Source organism: Macaca mulatta, chromosome 1 (genome assembly GCF_049350105.2).
Source record: "Macaca mulatta isolate MMU2019108-1 chromosome 1, T2T-MMU8v2.0, whole genome shotgun sequence".
NCBI classification, from domain to species: domain Eukaryota; kingdom Metazoa; phylum Chordata; class Mammalia; order Primates; family Cercopithecidae; genus Macaca; species Macaca mulatta.
The window spans coordinates 211,998,614-212,018,761 of NC_133406.1; the positions used below are offsets into that span (position 1 = coordinate 211,998,614).

A 20,148-nucleotide genomic window follows, 5' to 3' on the forward strand; every position below is an offset into this window, starting at 1 on the left:
GCAGAGCCCAGCCCTTGTCCCAGGGTCCTGGCCAGCCTGCTGGGAAGTTCAGGGGCTCCTGCAATTCCAGTGCCAGCTGAGTGAGAAGTTAAAAGTAGGAGAAATGAGCCAGAAAGAGGAACACATAGTCCCCTCCCAGAATCCCAGGATGAGCCCAGGGCTGGGAAGTTACCAAATGGGGCCCTGTGCTACACTCTTATCAACTCCTTCCCACACCTATGTGGGGAAAGTGTTATGATATGTACATCACAGATGAGGTCTCCAAGACTCAGAGAAGAGCATGCCTTGTCCAGGGTCACAACTGGATAAGGAAAAGTGGCAGTACTAGAAGGGCAGAGTCCCTCCTCATCCCTCCCATTTCTGCCCCAGATCTTCCCAGCTGCCTCTCTTCTGATGAAAACTAGAGGCTCTGTCACTCCCTCTCCAGGAAGTCCAGTTGCCAGGCCCCTCTCTGTGCTGATTGATACATGCTTGGTTCTTGGCCCCTTACTAAGTTCAGAAGACCCAGAGCTCACTTTACCAGAGCCCTGATCCCCAAGAAAGTCACAGTCTATTGAGGAAATAGATAGGGAATTTACATCACTATCTATAGATAGAAAATAGGGAATTCACGTCACTATCTATAGATAGAAGATAGATAGGGAATTCACATCACTGAGCCCCTATCATGCTGGGCCCTTTTGTCCATTCGCCATTTAATCCAATACAAAGCACATTGATAGGCACACCGTAAACCATCAATAAATATGTTCATTCCTTTGGAAACATTCAATGAGCACCTACTATGTGCTACTATACTCTAGGTGCTGGAGATACAGCAGTGAACAGATGAACAAGAAATCCCTGCCCTTGTGGGGCTTACACGAATGAAAGAACAAATACACTTGTGTCCCGTAAGTATTCATATTCTTATTTTGCAGACGTGAAACTGAGATGCAAAGAATCACCCACCTGTAAGTGACAGAAAAAGGATTCTATTCCAGCCCAGTCTGCCCCAAAGACCTTTGCATTGTATCATGTGACCAAAAAAAAATCAGCACCCAGTATGTTTAATTGGTAGGCCCTGCTTGTGGTAGGATCCTAACTTCACAGAGTGCCCTCTCAGCATTTCTGCCCCTACCCCCGGGCCTCTCTTTACACCTCCCAGTGGCCTCAGAGCCACAGGACATGCATTAAAATCAGCTCACGTGGCAGTCGTTATGTCAAACCATTACTCACCCAGAAGCAGCCATCGGGGTCACGCAGCCAGTCCGGGAGAGGCCGTGGAGCCATACCGCAGTGGCACATGGAAGCAAAGGACAGCAGTGAGACACACAGCACAGCCAAAGAAAAAGTCCTTTGGGGCCCCTTCTTCAGCTAGGGCCTGGGCCAGGAGGGAACCCCGCCCTCCCTCTGCCTCTGGGGTCTTGCTGGGGCAGACACCCTAGTCAGCAATAATCTGATAATCCACCCTCAGCTCATCAGGCTTCCAGGGCCCAGCCCACTAGAAGCAGCAGTGTCCCTGTGAACAAACATTAACTGAGCACCTGCTGTGTGCCAGGGGTTGGGGATACGGCCTGAAGAAGACAGACATGGCCCCTGCCCTTATGGAGCCTACAGTGCAGTGAGGAGACAATCATGTAAGTAACTACTGAATTACAACTGTGATGACTGCGTCAAGGAGGAGACTTTAAGAACCTAAGCCGGCTGGGCATGGTGCCTCACACCTATAATCCCAGCACTTTGGGAGGCTGAGGTGGGAGGTGTGCTTCAGCTCAGGAGTTCAAGACCAGCCTAGACAACATGGGGAAACCCCATCTCTATAAAAAAAAAATACAAAAATTAGCTGGGTGTGGTGGCACACCGCTGTAGTCCCAGCTACTCAGAAGGCCTAGGTAGGAGGCTCCCTTGAGCCCAGGAGTCCAGGCTGCGGTGAGCCATGATCACCCCATTGTACTCTAGCCTGGGCAATAGAGTGAGACCCTGTCTCAGAATAAAAGAACCTGACACTTGCAATCCCAGCACTTTGGGAGGCTGAGGCAGGCAAATCACTTGAAGTCAGGAGTTTGAGACCAGCCTGGTCAACATGGTGAAACCCCATCTCCAAAAATACAAAATTAGCCAGGCATGGTGGCAGGTGCCTATAATCGCAGCTACTCAGGAGGCTAAGGCACAAGAATTGCTTGAACCTGGGAGGCAGAGGTTGCAGTGACCCAAGATCGCACCACTACACTCCAGCCTGGACAACAGAGTAAGACGCTGTCTCAAGAAAGAAAGAGAGAAAGAGAGAGAGAGAAAGAGAGAGAGAAAGAGAGAAAGAGAGAGAGAGAGAGAGATAGGGAGGGAGGGAGGGAGGGAGGGGCAAAAGAAAGAAAGAAAAAAAAAAGAACCTGGGAAAATCCTGACTTCACTATTTATGGCTCTACCTTTTGTGACATTGGGGCCATTTTGTTTTGTTTTGTTTGTTTGTTTGTTTCAGACGGAGTTTCCCTCTTGCCCAGGCTGGAGTGCAATGGTGTGATCTCGGCTCACTGCAACCTCCGCCTCCTTGGTTCAAGCGATTCTCCTGTCTCAGCTTTCCAAGTAGCTGGGATTATAGGTGCATGCCACCAGGCCCGGCTAATTTTTGTATTTTTAGTAGAGATGGGGTTTCATCATATTAGTCAGGCTGGTCTCAAACTCCTGACCTCAGGTGATCTGCCCCCCTCAGCCTCCCAAAGTGCTGGGATTATAGGCTTGAGCCACCGCGCCCAGCCTCATTTTTACTTGTCTATGCCTCATTTATTCATCTGCAAACTGGAGATAGTATCAGTATTCACCTCACAGGGTTGATGTGAGGATTAACATGGGTTAATACATGTAATACGTCTGGAAGGATGCTTGGCACACAGTAAACTGTTCAGAAGCGTTTGCTATTGTCATTACAGGGGCTGTTGGCGTGGGTTTCAGAGGGACCCAGCATGGGTGACCTACCTGACAAAGTTGCTGTAAGGGGTTAATGAGACAGTGAGAGGTGAAGTTGAGTACAGTGCCGGGTACCGGCAACTGCGCAATAAACGGTGGTGGTGTCCTTTTTTTTTTTTTTTTTTTTTGAGACAGAGTCTCATTCTTATTGCCCAGGCTGGAGTGCAGTGGCACAATCTTGGCTCACTGCAACCTCCGCCTCCTAGGTTCAAGCGATTCTCCTGCCTCAGTATCCCGAGTAGCTGGGATTATAGGCTCCTGCCACCTCATCCGGCTGATTTTTTGTATTTTTAGTAGAGACGGGGTTTCACCATGTTAGCCAGGCTGGTGTCGAACTCCTGACCTCAGGTGACCCACCCACCCTCACCTCCCAAAATGCTGGGATTACAGGCGTGAGCCACTGCACCCGGCCGGTGGTGTTATTCTTAGGGCTTCTCTCCAGCATAACCCCTGGATAAAGCATCTCAACAGAGGAGCTGTCAGAAATGCTCCCAGCATCACAAACACAAACCCAGAACTGCAGCTTTGGACTGAAAAATGACCAGCAATCACATTCTCACCTGATTTTACAAATGCCTCATCTCCTTTAACCTTCACAAGAACCCAGCAAGTGGACAAAGGAGAAACTGCTACTACTCCCACTTTAAAGATGAGGACAGTGAGGTGAGGGGACCCTCCTGTGTCCTCAGGGATGCCACTTCACACCTCCAAGCCTAGTTAAGTGGCCAACCCAGGGTTCTAGCTCACATCTGCCTGGATTTTGTTCTCTGGGTTTTCCCTTGATTTGTTTCCCTTCAGTCTCGGGGGTACTGGCTGCACAGCCCCAGACAAGCCTTTGAACCTCTCCAACCTCAGTCTGTTCATCTGAAATATCTGTCAAACAGCTGGCACAGGATCCAAGCTGTTCCTGACCCAAACTCTTCCTTCACAGACTCAGTCGCTGTCACTCCAAGCCCTCCTCTAACCCTTTATCTTATTACTGACCTCGGCCACTAGCCCGGCAGTCAAGGAGTGTCTACACTCATTTAAGTCCATGCTTTACAGATGGGGAAACTGAGGTCCAAAGTTGGCCACATACCCAAGGTTGCCTTTTAGTGCCCGGTCTGGCACCTGGGCAGTAGCTGGGTGGGGCTGCCCCTCTGGGGATACCCCTAGTGGGCCCTGGCTGAGCTGGAGGTTGCTCCCTCTGCCCCTTTCTCTCTAGCTGGGCCCAGGGGCCACCCAACAAAGGCAGCACAGCTTGTTCCCCAGCTCCCCGGCCTCAACATCCCAGAGCTCAGAGCTTGCTCCAGTAGGGGTCAAACAGTTCCATAGGTAAGGGCTGAGCAATGTGGGCACCTCAGTACCCATGGGGTGGAGGCTGCCACTCTTAGTTAAGTCTGGGCTTTGGAGTTGAACTTAAGTTCAAATCCCAGCTCAGCCACTTCCCAGCATTGTGATTTTGGTCAAGTCTGTTCAGCTCCCTAAACTCCTGCAAAACAGGGATAATATTTCCCTCATGAGGTTGTAAGGATTGAATGAGTTAATGCAGCATATTAAACGCTTAGGACAGAATGCTGTGCATAGTAAGTGCTTAACAGGCAGTGACTGTAATTATGATTAGAGAACAGAGGCCAGGAACAGGACTTGTGGGCCCATGATACTCTGCCTTCATCTTGCTCCATCCTATCCCCTCACGTGGGGTGAGGGTAGGGGGTAGACTAAGTCCCAAACCAGGTCCTGAGGCTATAGTAATAGGTGCTGGAAGACCCATAGAGACTTTAGACTTATCTCCCATACTCATTTCACAGAAAGGGAAACTGAAACCCAGGGAGAAAAGTGACTAGCCCACAGACTATAAAGGAGTGGAATCCCACCCCCCTTTAATAAATATCAGAATCAGCCAGGCACGGTGGTTCATGCCTGTAATCCCAGCATTTTGGGAAACCAAGGTGGGCAGATCACCTGAGGTCAGGTGTTCAAGACCACCCTGGCCAACATGGTGAAACCCTATCTCTACTAAACATAAAAAAATTAGCTGGGCATGGTGACAGGCGCCTGTAATCCCAGTTACTTGGGAGGCTGAGGCAACAGAATCGCTTGAACCCAGGAGGTGGAGGTTGCAGTGAGCAGAGATTGTGCCACTGCACTCCAGCCTGGGCAACAGAGTGAGACTCTGTCTCAAAAAAATTACATTAAATTAAATTAAAACTAAATATGAAAATCTTAGGCCCTGGGAAAATTCTGAACTCCCCTATCCCCAGGAGCTGTCGTACAGACCCATTCTGCAAACCCCTAACAAATCTCAGGCCACCATAACTCTACGGTGAGCCCTCTGTGAGTATCCTGCTCAGCTCTGTGGCTGGCATACCTGTTTATGGTGCACAGTACGTGCTCAGGAAAGGCTTAGAGAATAACCAAATGAAATTCGGTTTGGTTCCACACCTCTGCTCAGGCTTCCTCTCCAGAAGTCTCTCCTTGCATCTCCCCTCCTCACTCCTCACTCACCCCAGCCTCGGTCTCTCCCTGCAGCCTAGGTTCCACCAGCTGGGCTCAGCTTCAGCCAACAGAGGTCTGGACCTCCACAGGGCCTGCACAGTGTCCGCATCTTCCTAGCTAGATGGATGTTCCTGCCCAGCACGGCCAGCCAGGCTCCTGGCCATGGTCCATTCTGCAGAGAGGGTGCTGGCCCTGCCCTACCATGTCTCCACCCACACTGGTCTGGGGAGTAAGGCAGCCTGGGTGGGAACTTCTGTTGGCACCTGGGGCCTACAGGAGGGAGGCCAGCCCTGGTCTAGGAGGTGGATGGATGGGCCAATCAGGAGACAACCGGGTGTGGGGCCTCCTGGCCTTAATGAGTACCACCCACACACCCAGGCACTCCACCCATGCCCCATGTTGCTGGGACCTGGCAGGTGGTGCCTGGCTCTCCTGTACATACACTGGAAACCTCAGGGCTTCCCCACTCCATTCCCTTCTTAAAACACTCTACTGGCCTGCTATCAGACCAGCTACCATTCTGGTCTGCATATACATTGCTTTATTTGATGCTGCGTATGCCTGCAAGGTCCAGATTATTGACAAAGGACAAGCCTGGGACTCAGAGAGGCGAAGTGACTCATGCAGGGTCACACAGCAGGAAAGTGGAAGGGTCAGGATTCAACCCAGTTCTGCTGTGTGCAGAGCCTACCAGGCACTGGATGTCCCCTTTCCTCCCTCCCTCTACTCCTTTCAGCTTCTGGCTCTCTTTCTTCTCAAACCTCCTACCTCCTTGCTCAAAGTTTCTCCGTGCTTAGAATTAATAATTCCCGGCCAGATGCAGTGGCTCATGAGGTCAGGAGATGGAGACCATCCTGGCTAACACAATGAAACGCCGTCTCTACTAAAAATACAAAAAAATTAGCTGGGCGTGGTGGCGGGTGCCTGTAGTCCCAGCTACTCAGGAGGCTGAGACAGGAGAACGGCTTGAACAGGAGAGGTGGAGCTTGCAGTGAGCTGAGATCAGGACGCTGCACTCTAGCCTGGGCGACAGAGCAAGACTCCGTCTCAAAAGAAAAAAAGAGAATAATTCCCACCTCACACCTGCTTTAACGCCTTATTTACAGTTATTTCTGAAGTGTCTGTCTGACACTCAGGAGAGAATTCAAGGCAGGGAGTGACCCCAGTGGGTGCTCCTTAGACTTGTGGGTCTGTCATTCTATATCCCCACCCCCCTCCCCAACATGCAGAAGTCCCTTGGGCCTCCTCCTGCTGGTCTCTTCCCCACCCAGCCTCCTACCAAGACCATCCTCCCGGCCTGGAACTGGGTGGAGGTAGGGCGCTTGCTGAAGCTCCGGGGCGCGTGCCAGTGCTCTGGCCCCTCCCCAACCCCTCCCGCTCCCCTTCAATAGCTGAGGACTTGACCCTGACGAGACACTAGGCTGCTCTCACAGGGACTCCCAGCTGCCTTAAGCCCAGCCCCAACCAGGCTCTGTCCAAGCCTCCTCCTTCTGGAGGAAAGGGCTCCAGAGGCGGAGAGGAGGTCGTCCGTTCCCGAACCCAGGAGCTATGGGTCCTGGAATCACCTTCCCCAACCCTCCTCTCCCCTCCCCACTTCTGGAGCGAGCTCGGGCTCAGGTTGGTCTGGACAGGTCCCTGCCTCCAACTAGCTGGAGAGGAGGGGTCCTGTCCCACCCTGAAGAGGTGGGGCCTGCCAGGAAGTATAGGTGAGGGTGAGACAATTCTTGAGGAAAGACAGAGGACAGAGACAGGAAGAGACAGCCAAACAGAGACGACAGATGACAGATACAGGGAACCCAGGGATGAGAGCGAACCGGAGCCTGAACCGGACAGAGAGACCCGGGAGACCCAGACAGAGGGAAGTGCCCTAGACCAAGCCTGGCAGGGAGGGTGTGGGGCTGGCGCGGCGGCCGGGGGGGCCACCCTGGCGGGCACAGCCGGCGCCCCAGCTCGCGGGTCCCTGGGTCCGGAAACTCAAAGTCAGTTACGTAAGGGTCGGAGCGGGGCGCGGGGCTCCAGGCCCTGGCGCCCCCTCCCGCTGCGCGCCGCCCGCCCGCTCCAGCGCTGCTGCGGGCCCGGCAGGAGCATGCAGGGCCGGGCAAGGCGGGGCTGGGGGGCGGTCGGGGACTGCGCCGCCCTGCAGGGACTCGCCCGGGGACACCAAACCCAGGACCCCCACCCCAGACAACCAGGACCGGCCGGACCCGGACGTGTCTAGCTCCGGATCCAAGCTCCCGGACCCCCTCTCCAGACTCCCACGCCCCTCCCTGCACCCCGAACTTTAAGACGCCCAGACTCCTTTGGACCCCAAGTTCGGATTCTGAAATCCGGGACCCCTGGACCCCTCAATCCCGGACCCTTCGACCCTGGTCTCGCCTCTCCCGGGACGGTCCGAGCCCTTTGGGGTGGGTTCTTGTGTCCCTCACCCTGTCCCTCCCGGGGACCGAGGGTCGTCCCCCAAGTGGTCCAGGCTCACCTGGGCTGGGTGCGGCGGGGACTGGGCCGGACCGCGTTCTGGCTCCGCGCCGCTCTCGCCCTTTAAGAGGTTCCTGCCACTTTGCCCCGCCGGGGCCTCCACCTGCACTGACAGGGCAACTCCATCGTGAGGCCCCGCCCCACCCGCTAGGCCCTCTGATTGGCGCAGGCAACTGCCGATCAGCGGGGCGGGGAGAAGGAGGCGGGGCAGAGGAGTGCGAGAGTCGCAGCTGGGAAGGGGTGGGGGCTGCAGGTGTGGCCTGGTCTGGCGGGGACACTGAACCGGGGGCTGCTTTGATAGACCCCAGATGTCAGGGGAGGGAAGGGCAGGGACTTCCTGGATTGACTGGTGTGACGTCATATGACAAAAGTGTGAAGCAATTTGACACGTGGTACTGCCCCTAAGGGTACTAGGTAGAGGGGTTGGTCAGAGGGGATCTAGGGAAGTGACCCTGAGGAGACTCACCTGGATCACCTGTCCTACCACTTCGTCAGGCTTGACCTTGAACAAGTCACTTCTCTGGATCTGAATTTCCTCAACCATAAATATTACAATGTTTTCCTGAGAATTAGCGATGTAAGTTAAATGTCAAGCATAGGTCTGGTACACTGGTATACAGTAGGCGTTCCGTAAATGCGAGTTCTGGATCCTGTCATGCCCGCCTTGCCACTCTTCTCAGTGACTTTTCCCCTCCTGATGGTCCATTCCATCAACACTGGCAGGGGCTTCCATGGTCACTGGCCGAAGACTCATTCCCTCCCTCCCATTTCAGGCCTGGGCTGGCTTACATATGCCCATGTCAGGAAGCTCACCACCCCGCAGAATGGCCTCTTTCATTTTAAAACCAACCCTGACACTTCAAAAGCTCTTCATCACAGAATCATAGGATCATAGAATATTCCAGGCCAGAGCACCATGGAAAACTAATCCTTTCTTTGGACAAATATGGCAAACTGAGGCTCGCTGAGGACAAAGCTGCCTTCCTCTGAGTGTAGTGATCTTCCTACTAAAGTGATCTTCCTACTAACTCGACTTCCCGTGTTCCAATCCCCAACGCTGCCACTTCCTGAGTTACTCTGGGTGAGTTACTAACTCTCTCCAAGCCAGTTTCATCCTCTGCAAAGTGGGGTTAATAAAAGTATTTTCCTCAAGGGTTGTGGCAAGAATTGAATGAAAGAATCCATGTCAAGTGCTAAGAAAAGTGCCAGTCCCAGAGTAAGCATCCAATAAGTGGTAGCATTTATTATAATTACTGATGTTATTGTTATATTGATATATAACTGAATTAAAAGTCATACATTGACTGACTCTCCTCCTGCTCCAAATTCACTGAGGCCTTCTCAGTCAGGTCCTGTTTGAGGCTTCAGGGCCCTGGTTCCTGCCTTCAAGGAGCCCATAGTCTAGCAGAGGAGGGTCAGACTGAGCCCTTAGACCTGGGAGATGTTTTCTGATAGAGGGAGGTGGGCTCCAAGGGACTAGAGAAGCGTTGGATCCTTTGGCCAGAAATCAGGACACTTGAGACCCTTTCAGTCCCTATCCCTGTGAATCCTCTGGGGAAGCCTAGCACACACATAACCAGGCTCCCAAGCACATTGATGTACCTTGCACTTACTTATATCACACCTGCCCACCAGACAGTATGGCCCGGGGGTTATGAGATAGGGATTTGGAGGCAGGTGAGTCTGGGTTTTGGGCCTTGGGACAAGCCACCCATCCCCCACCCCCGGGTAAAATGAGATTAATAATAGTGCTAACTTTATATAGAGCTGTTGTGATGATTAAATGAGAGTATGTGAAAATGTATTTCAAATAGCAATGACTCTAGCAGCATTTTTTAATTGCTCTCACACGTACTCATGCACCCAGGAGAGTGCAGGCTGTCAAATCTTTAATTTGGCCTCTGCAAACAGTGGCTCCTCCCCCAATCCCATCCCCACCCCTGACTCAATCACAGGGCTAGGGAAAGGAAAACCCCAGCAGTCAGGTGGATGGGGTGATTCTAAAGAGCTGCTATGGGCCCTGCCCCCTCCCTGCTGGGGCAGCCACGTGGCTCTAGCTCTGTTGGGCTGAGCTGCCTGTGGGTGACTCAGCAGTGCCAGTGCCTGCCCCGGCCTGATAAGAGAGAGTGTGTGTGTGTGTGTGTGTGTGTGTGTATGTGTGTGTGTTTGGGGTGTCCAGGGAGGGCCCTGTGTTTCTGAATTTGTGCATGGGGAGTACATTTGGGAATATGCTTGTGATCCTGTATCTCTTGTTTCTGTGCATTTGTGTATGTGTATGTGTAGGGGGGTGTGTTTTGGTGCTTGTGAGGGTGTGCCCACGTTTGTGAGTTTATATAGAGGGTATGAATCTGTGTCTGTCTGTGTCCTATAAACAGGCTGTCCCCTGGGCCTCAGGCCCTGGGACCTAGAGAGCTCTGCCCTGTCCCATGGCCCTCCTGTGTGTGTGTTTCTCGTTGAGGTGACTTGTGCGCTTGTGTGGGTGAAGGCCTTGTGTGGCCTTGTCAGTCACTGAAGCGGGGAGGCTGTCACTGCCTGGACTTCGGGCCCCCTGACCCAGGGCCTCTGCCAGTGACATCATAATCTTCACCTCCATCCCCAGACTGCAGGGAGCACTTTGCTACCTGAGATGCCTCTGTCAGCAGTGACCTCTTGAAGAAGTCACTCACATTCAGCGATCCTGGTTCTTTTACAAGCAATTGCTCCCTTTATCTTATTGAATCCTAACAGCCAAAAATGTTCTAAAGAGCTTCTGAGGCTCAGGGAGCTAAAGTGGCAAGCCAAGGTCACACCACTCTTTTTTTTTTTTTTTTTTTTGTTTTGTTTTTTTTGTTTTGTTTTGTTTTTTGTTTTTTGTTTTTTTTTTTGAGACGGAGTCTCGCTCTGTCGCCCAGGCTGGAATGCAGTGGCCGGATCTCAGCTCACTGCAAGCTCCGCCTCCCGGGTTTACGCCATTCTCCTGCCTCAGCCTCCCGAGTAGCTGGGATTACAGGCGCCCGCCACCTCGCCCGGCTAGTTTTTTGTATTTTTTTTAGTAGAGACAGGGTTTCACCGGGTTAGCCAGGATGGTCTCGATCTCCTGACCTCGTGATCCGCCCGTCTCGGCCTCCCAAAGTGCTGGGATTACAGGCTTGAGCCACCGCGCCCGGCCCACTCTTTTTTTTTTATGAGACGGAGTCCCGCTCTGTCGCCAGGCTGGAGTGCAGTGGCGTGATCTCGGCTCACTGCAACCTCTGACTCCCGGGTTCAAGCAATTCTCTTGCCTCAGCCTCCTGAGTAGCTGGGATTACAGGCACAGACCACCACGCCTGGCTAATGGTTTTTTTTTTTTTTTTGTATTTTTAGTAGAGATGGGTAAGTAATAGAGGCTGTGAAGGTGACAGGCAGGGGGCAGCTTTCCTCCCTCGGCTGAGCATTCAGTTCCCTGGGGCCTGTGGGGTGCTGATAAGCTTGGGGGCTGGGGGAAGGAACCTGTTTGTGTCTCCCCTCTCTTCCTCTGAGAAGGCCTGCACCTCCAGGAACTCCTTATCCTGCCAGAGCCTGGGCACTCCCACCAGCTTCAGATGGGCTTGAGGTGGGTGATAAAGAAGCCAAGAAACAGACAGGGTGGGGGCGGGGAGTGCACACGTGGGAGCCTCTGTTCCTTCAGCAGCGCTTCATTGAGCGTATTATTAAAAGTTGAGACTGACAAAGGGGCAGAGAGTCACAAGACCAGGCCACAAGAAATGGTAGAGGGAGAGGACACTCAGGCCTGAGGCAGGGGGTGTGGCCGTTCCGGGTTTGAATCCTGACTTCCTCATTTACGGGGCTTATGACTTCCTCCTAGCCTGTCTCCTCATCAGTCAAATGAGGTAATGGCTCTCACCCTGCCTGCTTTTCCCCGGCCCATGATACTAGAAGGGAAAGGCATTTGTAAAGTGTGAATAATGGATGTTCCTGCTGTTACTCATGGCTTCCTATGAGGAAGGCCCTAAAGCAATTGTATGCCCAGAGCCCAGAGAGGGGAAAGTGATTTCATCTGAGGGAGTAAAGAAGATTGCCTGGAGGAGGTGACCTCCCAGCTGGACATTAAGGACTAATTTACTAGATGGAAATGAGAGAGGGCATTCCAGGTGGAAGAACAGCCTGCACAAAGGGTTGGAGGTAGGATAGTGAAGGTGTACTCTGGGAACAGACAATGGTCTGGGATAGTTAAAGGACAGGGTGAATCATGAGACCAAATTGTGGAAGGCTTCAAATGCCAAGTTAAGACACAGGGGGAAGAGACATTTGGGGATGGTCAGTGAGTCTTTGAGATAGAGGGCACTGGGGTGTGGCAGTCATTTAGGAATGGGTACGGAGACAGTGAAAATTGGTAGGCAGTGGGTCAGCAACCCTTCTCCAGGAGAATGCATTTGAAATTTGGGGCCAGGCGCAGTGGCTTACACCTATAATCCCAGCACTTTGGGAGGCCGAGGCAGGCGGATCACATGAGGTCAGGAGTTTGAGACCAGCCTGGCCAACCATGGTGATACCCTGTCTCTACTGAAAATACAAAAAAATTAGCCAGGCGTGGTGGTGGGCGCCTGTAATCCCAGCTACTCAGGAGGCGGAAGCAGAGGTTGCAGTGAGCCGAGATGGCACCACTGCACTCCAGCCTGGGCAACAGAGTGAGACTCTGTCTCAAAAAAAAAAAAAAAAGAAGAAGAAGAAAAGAAAAGACAAAAGAAAAAAAGATAAGAAATTTGGGGAAAATCCTCAGGAAGACATCAAGGTGGGGAAGAGGTTGCACAGCCCTTCCAAGGGAGAGATGGGGGTTGGTAGGGATGGAGAAAAAGCCAAGTCAGACACTGCAGCCCAGGGAGGGGCCCATGTATGGGCACAGAGGATGCCAACAAATGAACACTGAAGAGCCCTGAAAGGCCCCATTGCCTAGGAGTTCCTCGGCTTTGCCGCAGCGTGGAGTAGGGGCCAATCCTATCAGGAGAACCCCTTCCCAGGAGAGGTGACATCTCCGGAAGGCCTTGTTGAAACCCCAATGGCTGTCAATGATTGTTGGTGTATTATATAGTCGGGTGCTTTACTGACCTGTTTTCACAAGATACCCCTGTTTTATGGATGAGTTAAATGAGGCAGAGGGAGGTGAGGTGATCTGCTCACTATCACATAACCAGGACATGACAAGGCCAGGACTTGAAGGCAGTACTCGCTATTTGCAGGGAGGGGCAGGAGAGAGCTGATGGAGGTGTTTGGGGAGAGCTGAGATTCTGGCTATGTGGGACTCTGAAACCTGGAATGAGCAGGTGCCAGGGTGAGGGAAACACGGTGTCTGCCGCCCCCTCGAGGTCATGGAGCAGCTGGGGCGGAAGTGCAGAGCTAAGCCTTCCAGGCTGCCAGAAGCTGAGTTCCTGGGAAAGGCGGGTGCCTTTGAGCGCACAGGTGCGCACTCAAGGCAGGAGGTGATAGTGAAAGGGGGGCTTTCAAATGGGCTATCCTGGATTGCAACCTCACAGCTTGCCACAACTTGCTGTGAAACCCTAAGTCCCTTATGTTTGCTCTTCATTTTTTTCTTCTCTGGGGACTTTGAAAAGATTAAAAGAGATCATCAATGGCCAGGCAAGGTGGCTCACACCTGTTAGCCCAGCACTTTTGGGAAGCGAGGAGGGAGGATCACTTGAGACCAGCCTGGCAATCCAGTGAGACCCTGTCAAAAAGATGAAAATACACTGGCCTGAAAGTAGTGAATTATCTCAGTTGATTATTCACAGTCAGTTACAGATCAAACTCCTTGTTCTATTCTTTCCCTCCTTCTCACTACCGCACTTGACTAGTCTTTAAAAAATTAATAAATAAAAATAAATTTAAAAAATAGGCCAGGAACACTGACTTATACCTTTAATCACAACACTTTGGGAGACCAAGGCAAGGTGATTGCTTCCGCCCAGGAGTTCACGACCAGCCTGGGCAACGTGAAGAAACCCCAACTCTACAAAAACAAACAAACAAACAAACAAAACGAAAAATTAGCCAGATGTTGTGGCATACACCTATAATCCCAACTACTCAGGAAGCTAAGATGGAGTATCGCTTGAGCCCATGAAGTCTAGGCTACAGTAAGCTGTGATTGTGCCACCACACTCCAGCCTGGGCAACAGAGCAGGACCCTGTCTCAAAAATAAATACAAATTTAGGCCGGGCGCGGTGGCTCAAGCCTGTAATCCCAGCACTTTGGGAGGCCGAGGCGGGCGGATCACAAGGTCAGGAGATCGAGACCACAGTGAAACCCCGTCTCTACTAAAAATACAAAAAAATTTAGCCGGGCGCGGTGGCAGGCGCCTGTAGTCCCAGCTACTCAGGAGGCTGAGGCAGGAGAATGGCGTGAACCCAGGAGGCGGAGCTTGCAGTGAGCCGAGATCGCGCCACTGCACTCCAGCCTGGGCAACAGCGTGAGACTCCGTCTCAAATAAATAAATAAATAAATAAATAAATAAATACAAATTTAAAAAATAAAAGAGATCATCTTACATCCTATGAAGCCGTTTCACAGCCTTTATTCTCTCTTTGCAGTTGGGAAAACCGAGGACCCAGTGGGCAGATCCAGGATTGTGGGGCCTGAAGCTTGTCTGGGACGGGAGGTCTTCTTAAGATAAAGAATGCAAAGTTAAGAATACAGGCCAGGCGCGGTGGCTCACGCCTGTAATCTCAGCACTTTGGGAGGCCAAGGCAGGTGGATCACCTGAGGTCAGGAGTTTGAGACCAGCCTGACCAACATGGTGAAGCCCCATCTCTACTAAAAATACAAAAATTAGCCAGGCATGGTGGCGTGCACTTGTAATCCCAGCTACTCAGGAGGCTGAGGCAGGAGAATTGCTTGAACCCAGGAGGTGGAGGTTGCAGTGAGCCGAGATTGTACCACTGCACTCTAGTCTGGGCCACAGAGCAAGACTCCATCTCAAAAAAAGTTAAGAATACAGAAGGTGGCCGGGCATGGTGGCTCATGCCTGTAATCTCAGCACTTTGAGAGACTGAGGCTGGCGGATCACTTGAGGTCAGGAGTTCGAGGGCAGCCTGACCAACATGGTGAACCCCCACCTGTACTAAAAATACAAAAATTAGCCACATATGGTGGTGCATGCCCGTAATCCCAGCTACTCAGGAGGCTGAGGCAGGGGAATCGCTTGAACCCAGGAGGCAAAGGTTAAAGTGAGCCGAGATCGTGCCACTGCACCGCAGCCTGGCAACAGAGTGAGAGTCCGTCTCAAAAAAAAAAAAAAAAGCCCGTGGCCATTCAAAGCCAGAGGACACAGTGGGAACGAGGAGGAGTAGAGTAGAAGGAGACAGTGGGCTTACTCCACTAAGGTTAACATGGTTTACTTTTCCAAACTGTACAGAAACATGCGACCTTGTCAACACAAGGCTGAGGTCTCTCATAGGGCCTGTGCAAGTGTGGGACTGCCCCTGGGCCTGTGATATGCTTTGGCTCTGTGTCCCCCACCCAAATCTCATCTTGAATTGTACTCCCGCAATTCCCACGGTCTTTGGTGAGTACACAGCTATTGTCTGAGCTCCTGCAGTGCTGTCAGTCTACTGTTGCGCATTAGTAGCCAGTTCAGTTGGACATATCCTGAACTTCTCCTTTTACAGCCAGACCTGTGCTAGGTACTGTGGGGTGGGGGTGGGGAGACAGAGGACTCAGATCCAGTTCCAGCCCTTTTCTAATTCACAGTCTGGTGGTCAAATAAGACATGGACGCGGTCTTAAAATGTTTAGGGCCAAGAAGAACTTGGATATCAACTAGTCCAGGAGGTTATCAAACTCTTTTTTTTTTTTCTTTACTTTTTTTTTTTTGAGACAGAGTCTCACTCTGTCACCCAGGCTGGAGTGCAGTGATACGATCACGGCTCACTGTAGCCTCAACCTCTCCGGTCTCAAGCAATCCTCCCATCTCAGCCTTCCAAGTAGCTGGACTACAGGCATGCACCACCATGCCTGGCCAATTTTTTTTTTGTATTTCGTAGAGACAGGGTTTCACCATGTTGCTCAGACTGGTCTCGAACTCCTGGGTTTAAGTGATCCTCATGCCTCAGTCTCCCAAAGTGTTGGGATCACAGGCATGAGCCACTGTGCCCAGCCTCAGACTCTTAATGATAGAAGCCCAATGTATGAAACAGAGGGAAAGGCCGGGCGCGGTGGCTCAAGCCTGTAATCCCAGCACTTTGGGAGGCCGAGACGGGCGGATCACAAGGTCAGGAGATCGAGACCAGCCTGGCTAAATACGGTGAAACCCCGTCTCTACTAAAAAATACAAAAAACTAGCCGGGTGAGGTGGCGGGCGCCTGTAGTCCCAGCTACTCAGGAGGCTGAGGCAGGAGAATGGCATAGACCCGGGAGGCGGAGCTTGCAGTGAGCTGAGATGCGGCCACTGCACTCCAGCCTGGGCGACAGAGCGAGACTCCGTCTCAAAAAAAAAAAAAAAGAAAAGAAACAGAGGGAAGCAGCGCTGTTCTGAGTGAAGCAGAGGGTGTGGGTGGGTAAGGTGGGGTTGGCCTCCCCTCTCCCTCCCCACCGACCCCCTATGTGGCTTCTTCCAGCTCCTCTAAGGAACTATGAGTTGGAAACACTGCCCTAGTTCAAGCTCTTTGCTTTAACCAATGAGAAAACAATGGATCGGCAAGGGTAAGAGACTGGACCAAGGTCACAACAAGGGAGTGGCTAAGGCTGGATTCAGACCCAGGTCCAACCGACTCCTGGTTTGAGGTTCTCTTTGCTCAACCTCAATACTAAAGAGTTGGGACAGAACCACCCCTCCCCACCACGACCCACCTCCCCCTGCTCATCCACTCAGCAGAGTTGGAATGGTGACGAGAAACTCAAAGAGGTCCCAAAAGCCTATAGGAGTGGGACAGCGAAGAAGGAGCCCATTTTGTGCCCCCACATTGGAATGAGGACAGAGATTGGACTTTTTTTTTTTGGAGACAGAGTCTCACTCTGCTGCCCAGGCTGGAGTGCAGTGGCATGATCCCGGCTCACTGCAACCTCTGCCTCCTGGGTTCAAGCAATTCTTCTACCTCAGCCTCCCGAGTAGCTGGGACTACAGGCACATGCCACCACGCCTGGCTAATTTTTGTATTTTTAGTAGAGATGGGGTTTCACCATATTGGCCAGGCTGGTCTCAACTTCCTGACCTCATGATCCATCCACCTCGGCCTCCCAAAGTGCTGGGATTACAGGCATGAGCCGCCGCATCCGGCCCGGGACTGGACTTTTGTCTTTGTTCACTGCTTATCCTTAGTCTGAGTACAGAGCTCACCACATTGTGAACAATAAAATATTAGTTGAATGAATTAATTTAAGGCAGCAGTTCAGGGTAGGAGAAGCTTCCCAGGGGTGGTGAAATTATCCCTCCAGGTTGACCTCATCCTGATCCCCTGATTCACACAGGGGTTGAACATGTGTCCCAGTGGAAGGTGTGGATACAAAGAGGTGCATGCATGTGCACACCTGTAATATGAATGTATGTGTGCATGTGTATGTTAACAGATGCCAAGAATGAGTCTGTGAGAGAGGACAGAATGTCCCCAAGCTGTGGAGGTTGGAGGGCTGGGTGATGTTTGGGCACACATCCAAGCGTGTGTATGCATGACCTCTGGGTCACAGGTGCACAGGTGTACAGGTGTGGGCCTATTTGTATGTGTCTGTGAGGTGTTTGTGAACTGAATCTGGGCTGGGCTTCCTGCATGTCTTAGTAAAAATTCCCAGCTTCACTGCTTCTTCCTCCTCCTTCTCTTCAGAGCACTTTCCTGACTATCGCAAGAAGCCATTGTGTGACTTTGAGCCAGTCACTTCCCCTCTCTGAGCTTCCATCTCCTCATTTTTTGTCTGTTTGTTTGCCTTTGAGACAGGGTCTCACTCTGGCTGGAGTCCAGTGGTGCTATCGTGGTTCACTGCAGCCGCAATCTCCCAGGATCAAGTGATCCTCCCACCCCAGTCCCCTAAGTAACTGGGACTACAGGCCTGTGCCACCATACTTTGCCAACTTTTAAATTTTCTGTAGAGATAGAGTCTCACTATGTTGACCAGACTGGTCTCAGCTACTGGGCTCAAGTGATCCTCAGACCTCAACCTTCCAGTGTTGGGATTACAGGCGTGAGCCAACACACCCCAGCCCATCTCCTTTTTTTTTTTTTTTGAGACAGAGTCTCGTTTTGTCACCCAGGCTGGAATGCAGTGGTGCCATCTCGGCTCACTGCAACCTCTGCTTCCCGCGTCAAGTGATTCTCCTGCCTCAGCCTCCCAAGTAGCTGGGATTACAGGCACCTGCCACTATGGCTAGCTAATTTTTGTATTTTTAGTAGAAATGGGGTTTCGCCATGTTGGACAGGCTGGTCTCGAACTCCTGACCTCAAGTGATTCACCCACCTCAGCCTCCCAAAGTGCTGGGATTATAGGCATGAGCCACCGCGCCTGGCCCATCTCCTCATTTGTTAAACACACTCACTTTAAAGTGTTTTTTTTTTTTTTTTTTTTTTTTTTTTTGACAGAGTTTTGCTCTGTCACCCAGGCTGGAGTGCAGTGGTGCGATCTTGGCTCACTGCAGCCTCCGACACCTGGGTTCAAGCGATTGTCCTGCCTCAGCCTCTTGAGTAGCTGGGACTACAGGCTTGCGCCACCACGCCCGGCTAATTTTTGTATTTTTAGTAGAGACGGGGTTTCACCACGTTGGCTAGGATGGTCTCGATCTCCTGACCTCGTGATCCACCCGCCTCGGCCTCCCAAAGTGCTGGGATTATAGGTGTGAGCCACCGCTCCTGGCTGTTTTTAATTCATTTAATTGAAATAGCTATTAGAATTTTTCATGTGCCAAGCACTGCATAAGGCACATGGATTGAGAAAACAAATGTAACAACTATAAAGGACAGCAGTGCCTGACCTATAATGGACAGTTAGCCAATAATAATTCCCCACCCCATCCACCTCCCTTGTTCGTGTCCCTCTTTCAGGAACCAATTCCAATGCACAGCTTCCAGGGATGAGCAATGGAGGAAAGAATGGAATGGAGCAGGAACTAAGAGAGGGAGCTAATGCAAGATATAGCCGGTAGGTGGCAGCAGCGTCCGTGAAATGAGCCTGATCTCGGGCAGCCTTGCCTAAATTTCTCCCAAGCCAAGCTGTTTGACGGTGTGCACGTGTATGAACACAGGTGTACAGGTGTGCATCTGTATGGGTCGGGTGTATGGGTCACAGGTGTACAGATGGGGGCCTATTTGTATGTGGCTGTGAGGTATGTGTGAACCGTTCCCCGCCGCCCCCACTCCCTGACGCAGCAGTTCTTAAACTTTCGGGTCCTGGACACCTGGAGCATCCAATGAAGGTTTAGGATCCTGCAGTTAAGTACGAAGTTCGTATTCCATTTTAAAAGGCTCTGGAATCAGCTGTGGACCCCTTGAACATTCTTCTGGGTAAGGAAATACACCCAAATGTATGTGTGTGTGTATGCGGGGTAGGGGTTGTTCTTTTCTTTTTTTTTTTTTTTTTTTTTTTTTTTTTTTTTTTTTGAGACGGAGTCTCGCTCTGTCGCCCAGGCTGGAGTGCAGTGGCCAGATCTCAGCTCACTGCAAGCTCCGCCTCCCGGGTTCCCGCCATTCTCCTGCCTCAGCCTCCCGAGTAGCTGGGACCACAGGCGCCGCCACCTCGCCCGGCTAATTTTTTGTGTTTTTAGTAGAGACGGGGTTTCGCCGTGTTAGCCAGGATGGTCTCGATCTCCTGACCTTGTGATCCGCCCGTCTCGGCCTCCCAAAGTGCTGGGATTACAGGCTTGAGCCACCGCGCCCGGCCGGGGTTGTTCTTTTCAACTCAAACATATAAATAATTACTTTTTAAAATTTTGGGTCGGGCGCAGTGGCTCGCACCTGTAATTCCCACCACTTTGGCAGGCGGAGGCAGGCGGAACACTTGAGCCCAGGAGTTGGAAACCAGCCTGGGCAACACGGCGAAACTCTGCCTCTACCAAAAAATACAAAAATTTGCCGGGAATGGTGGCACTCGCTTTTAGTTCCAGCTGCTCGGGAGGCTGAGGTGGGGAGGATCACGTGAGCCTGGGAATCAGGTGGCACAGTGAGCCGAGATCGCGCCACTGCAATCCAGCCCGGAAGACAGAGGAGACCTTGTCTCAAAAAAAATTTTTTTTGTACAAATTTATGGGTCATATGTGAACTTTGGTTACATGTGTGTAATACGTACTGATCAAATCAGGTGTTTAGGGTGTCCATTCCCTGC

General features: G+C 51.7%; 1 protein-coding gene and 1 long non-coding RNA gene across 22 annotated transcripts in view; one reads left to right on the plus strand and one right to left on the minus strand.

Annotated features, from left to right (window-relative positions):
• Window positions 1-6,378, plus strand: part of LOC144334747 (uncharacterized) — a 30,953-nt gene extending 24,575 nt beyond the window's left edge. The window contains exon 2 of the long non-coding RNA XR_013404935.1: window positions 4,830-6,378. This is a non-coding gene — a long non-coding RNA (uncharacterized LOC144334747). The remainder of the gene's footprint in view (window positions 1-4,829) is intronic.
• Window positions 1-20,148, minus strand: part of EPB41 (erythrocyte membrane protein band 4.1) — a 278,208-nt gene that overhangs the window by 231,081 nt on the left and 26,979 nt on the right. For 19 of the 21 annotated variants that reach the window (XM_077965637.1, XM_077965626.1, XM_077965577.1 and 16 more), the window contains exon 1: window positions 7,898-8,009. The exons of 1 other annotated variant lie outside the window; for it this stretch is intronic. Coding sequence is in view for 1 of the 20 variants with exons in the window: in XM_077965492.1 (XP_077821618.1) it covers window positions 1,219-1,232 (14 nt within the window). In the remaining 19 variants the exon portion in view is untranslated. Of the gene's footprint in view, window positions 1-1,218; window positions 1,926-7,897; window positions 8,010-20,148 lie in introns of those variants that run through there. One more of the 21 variants, XM_077965492.1, reaches the window with a different exon arrangement.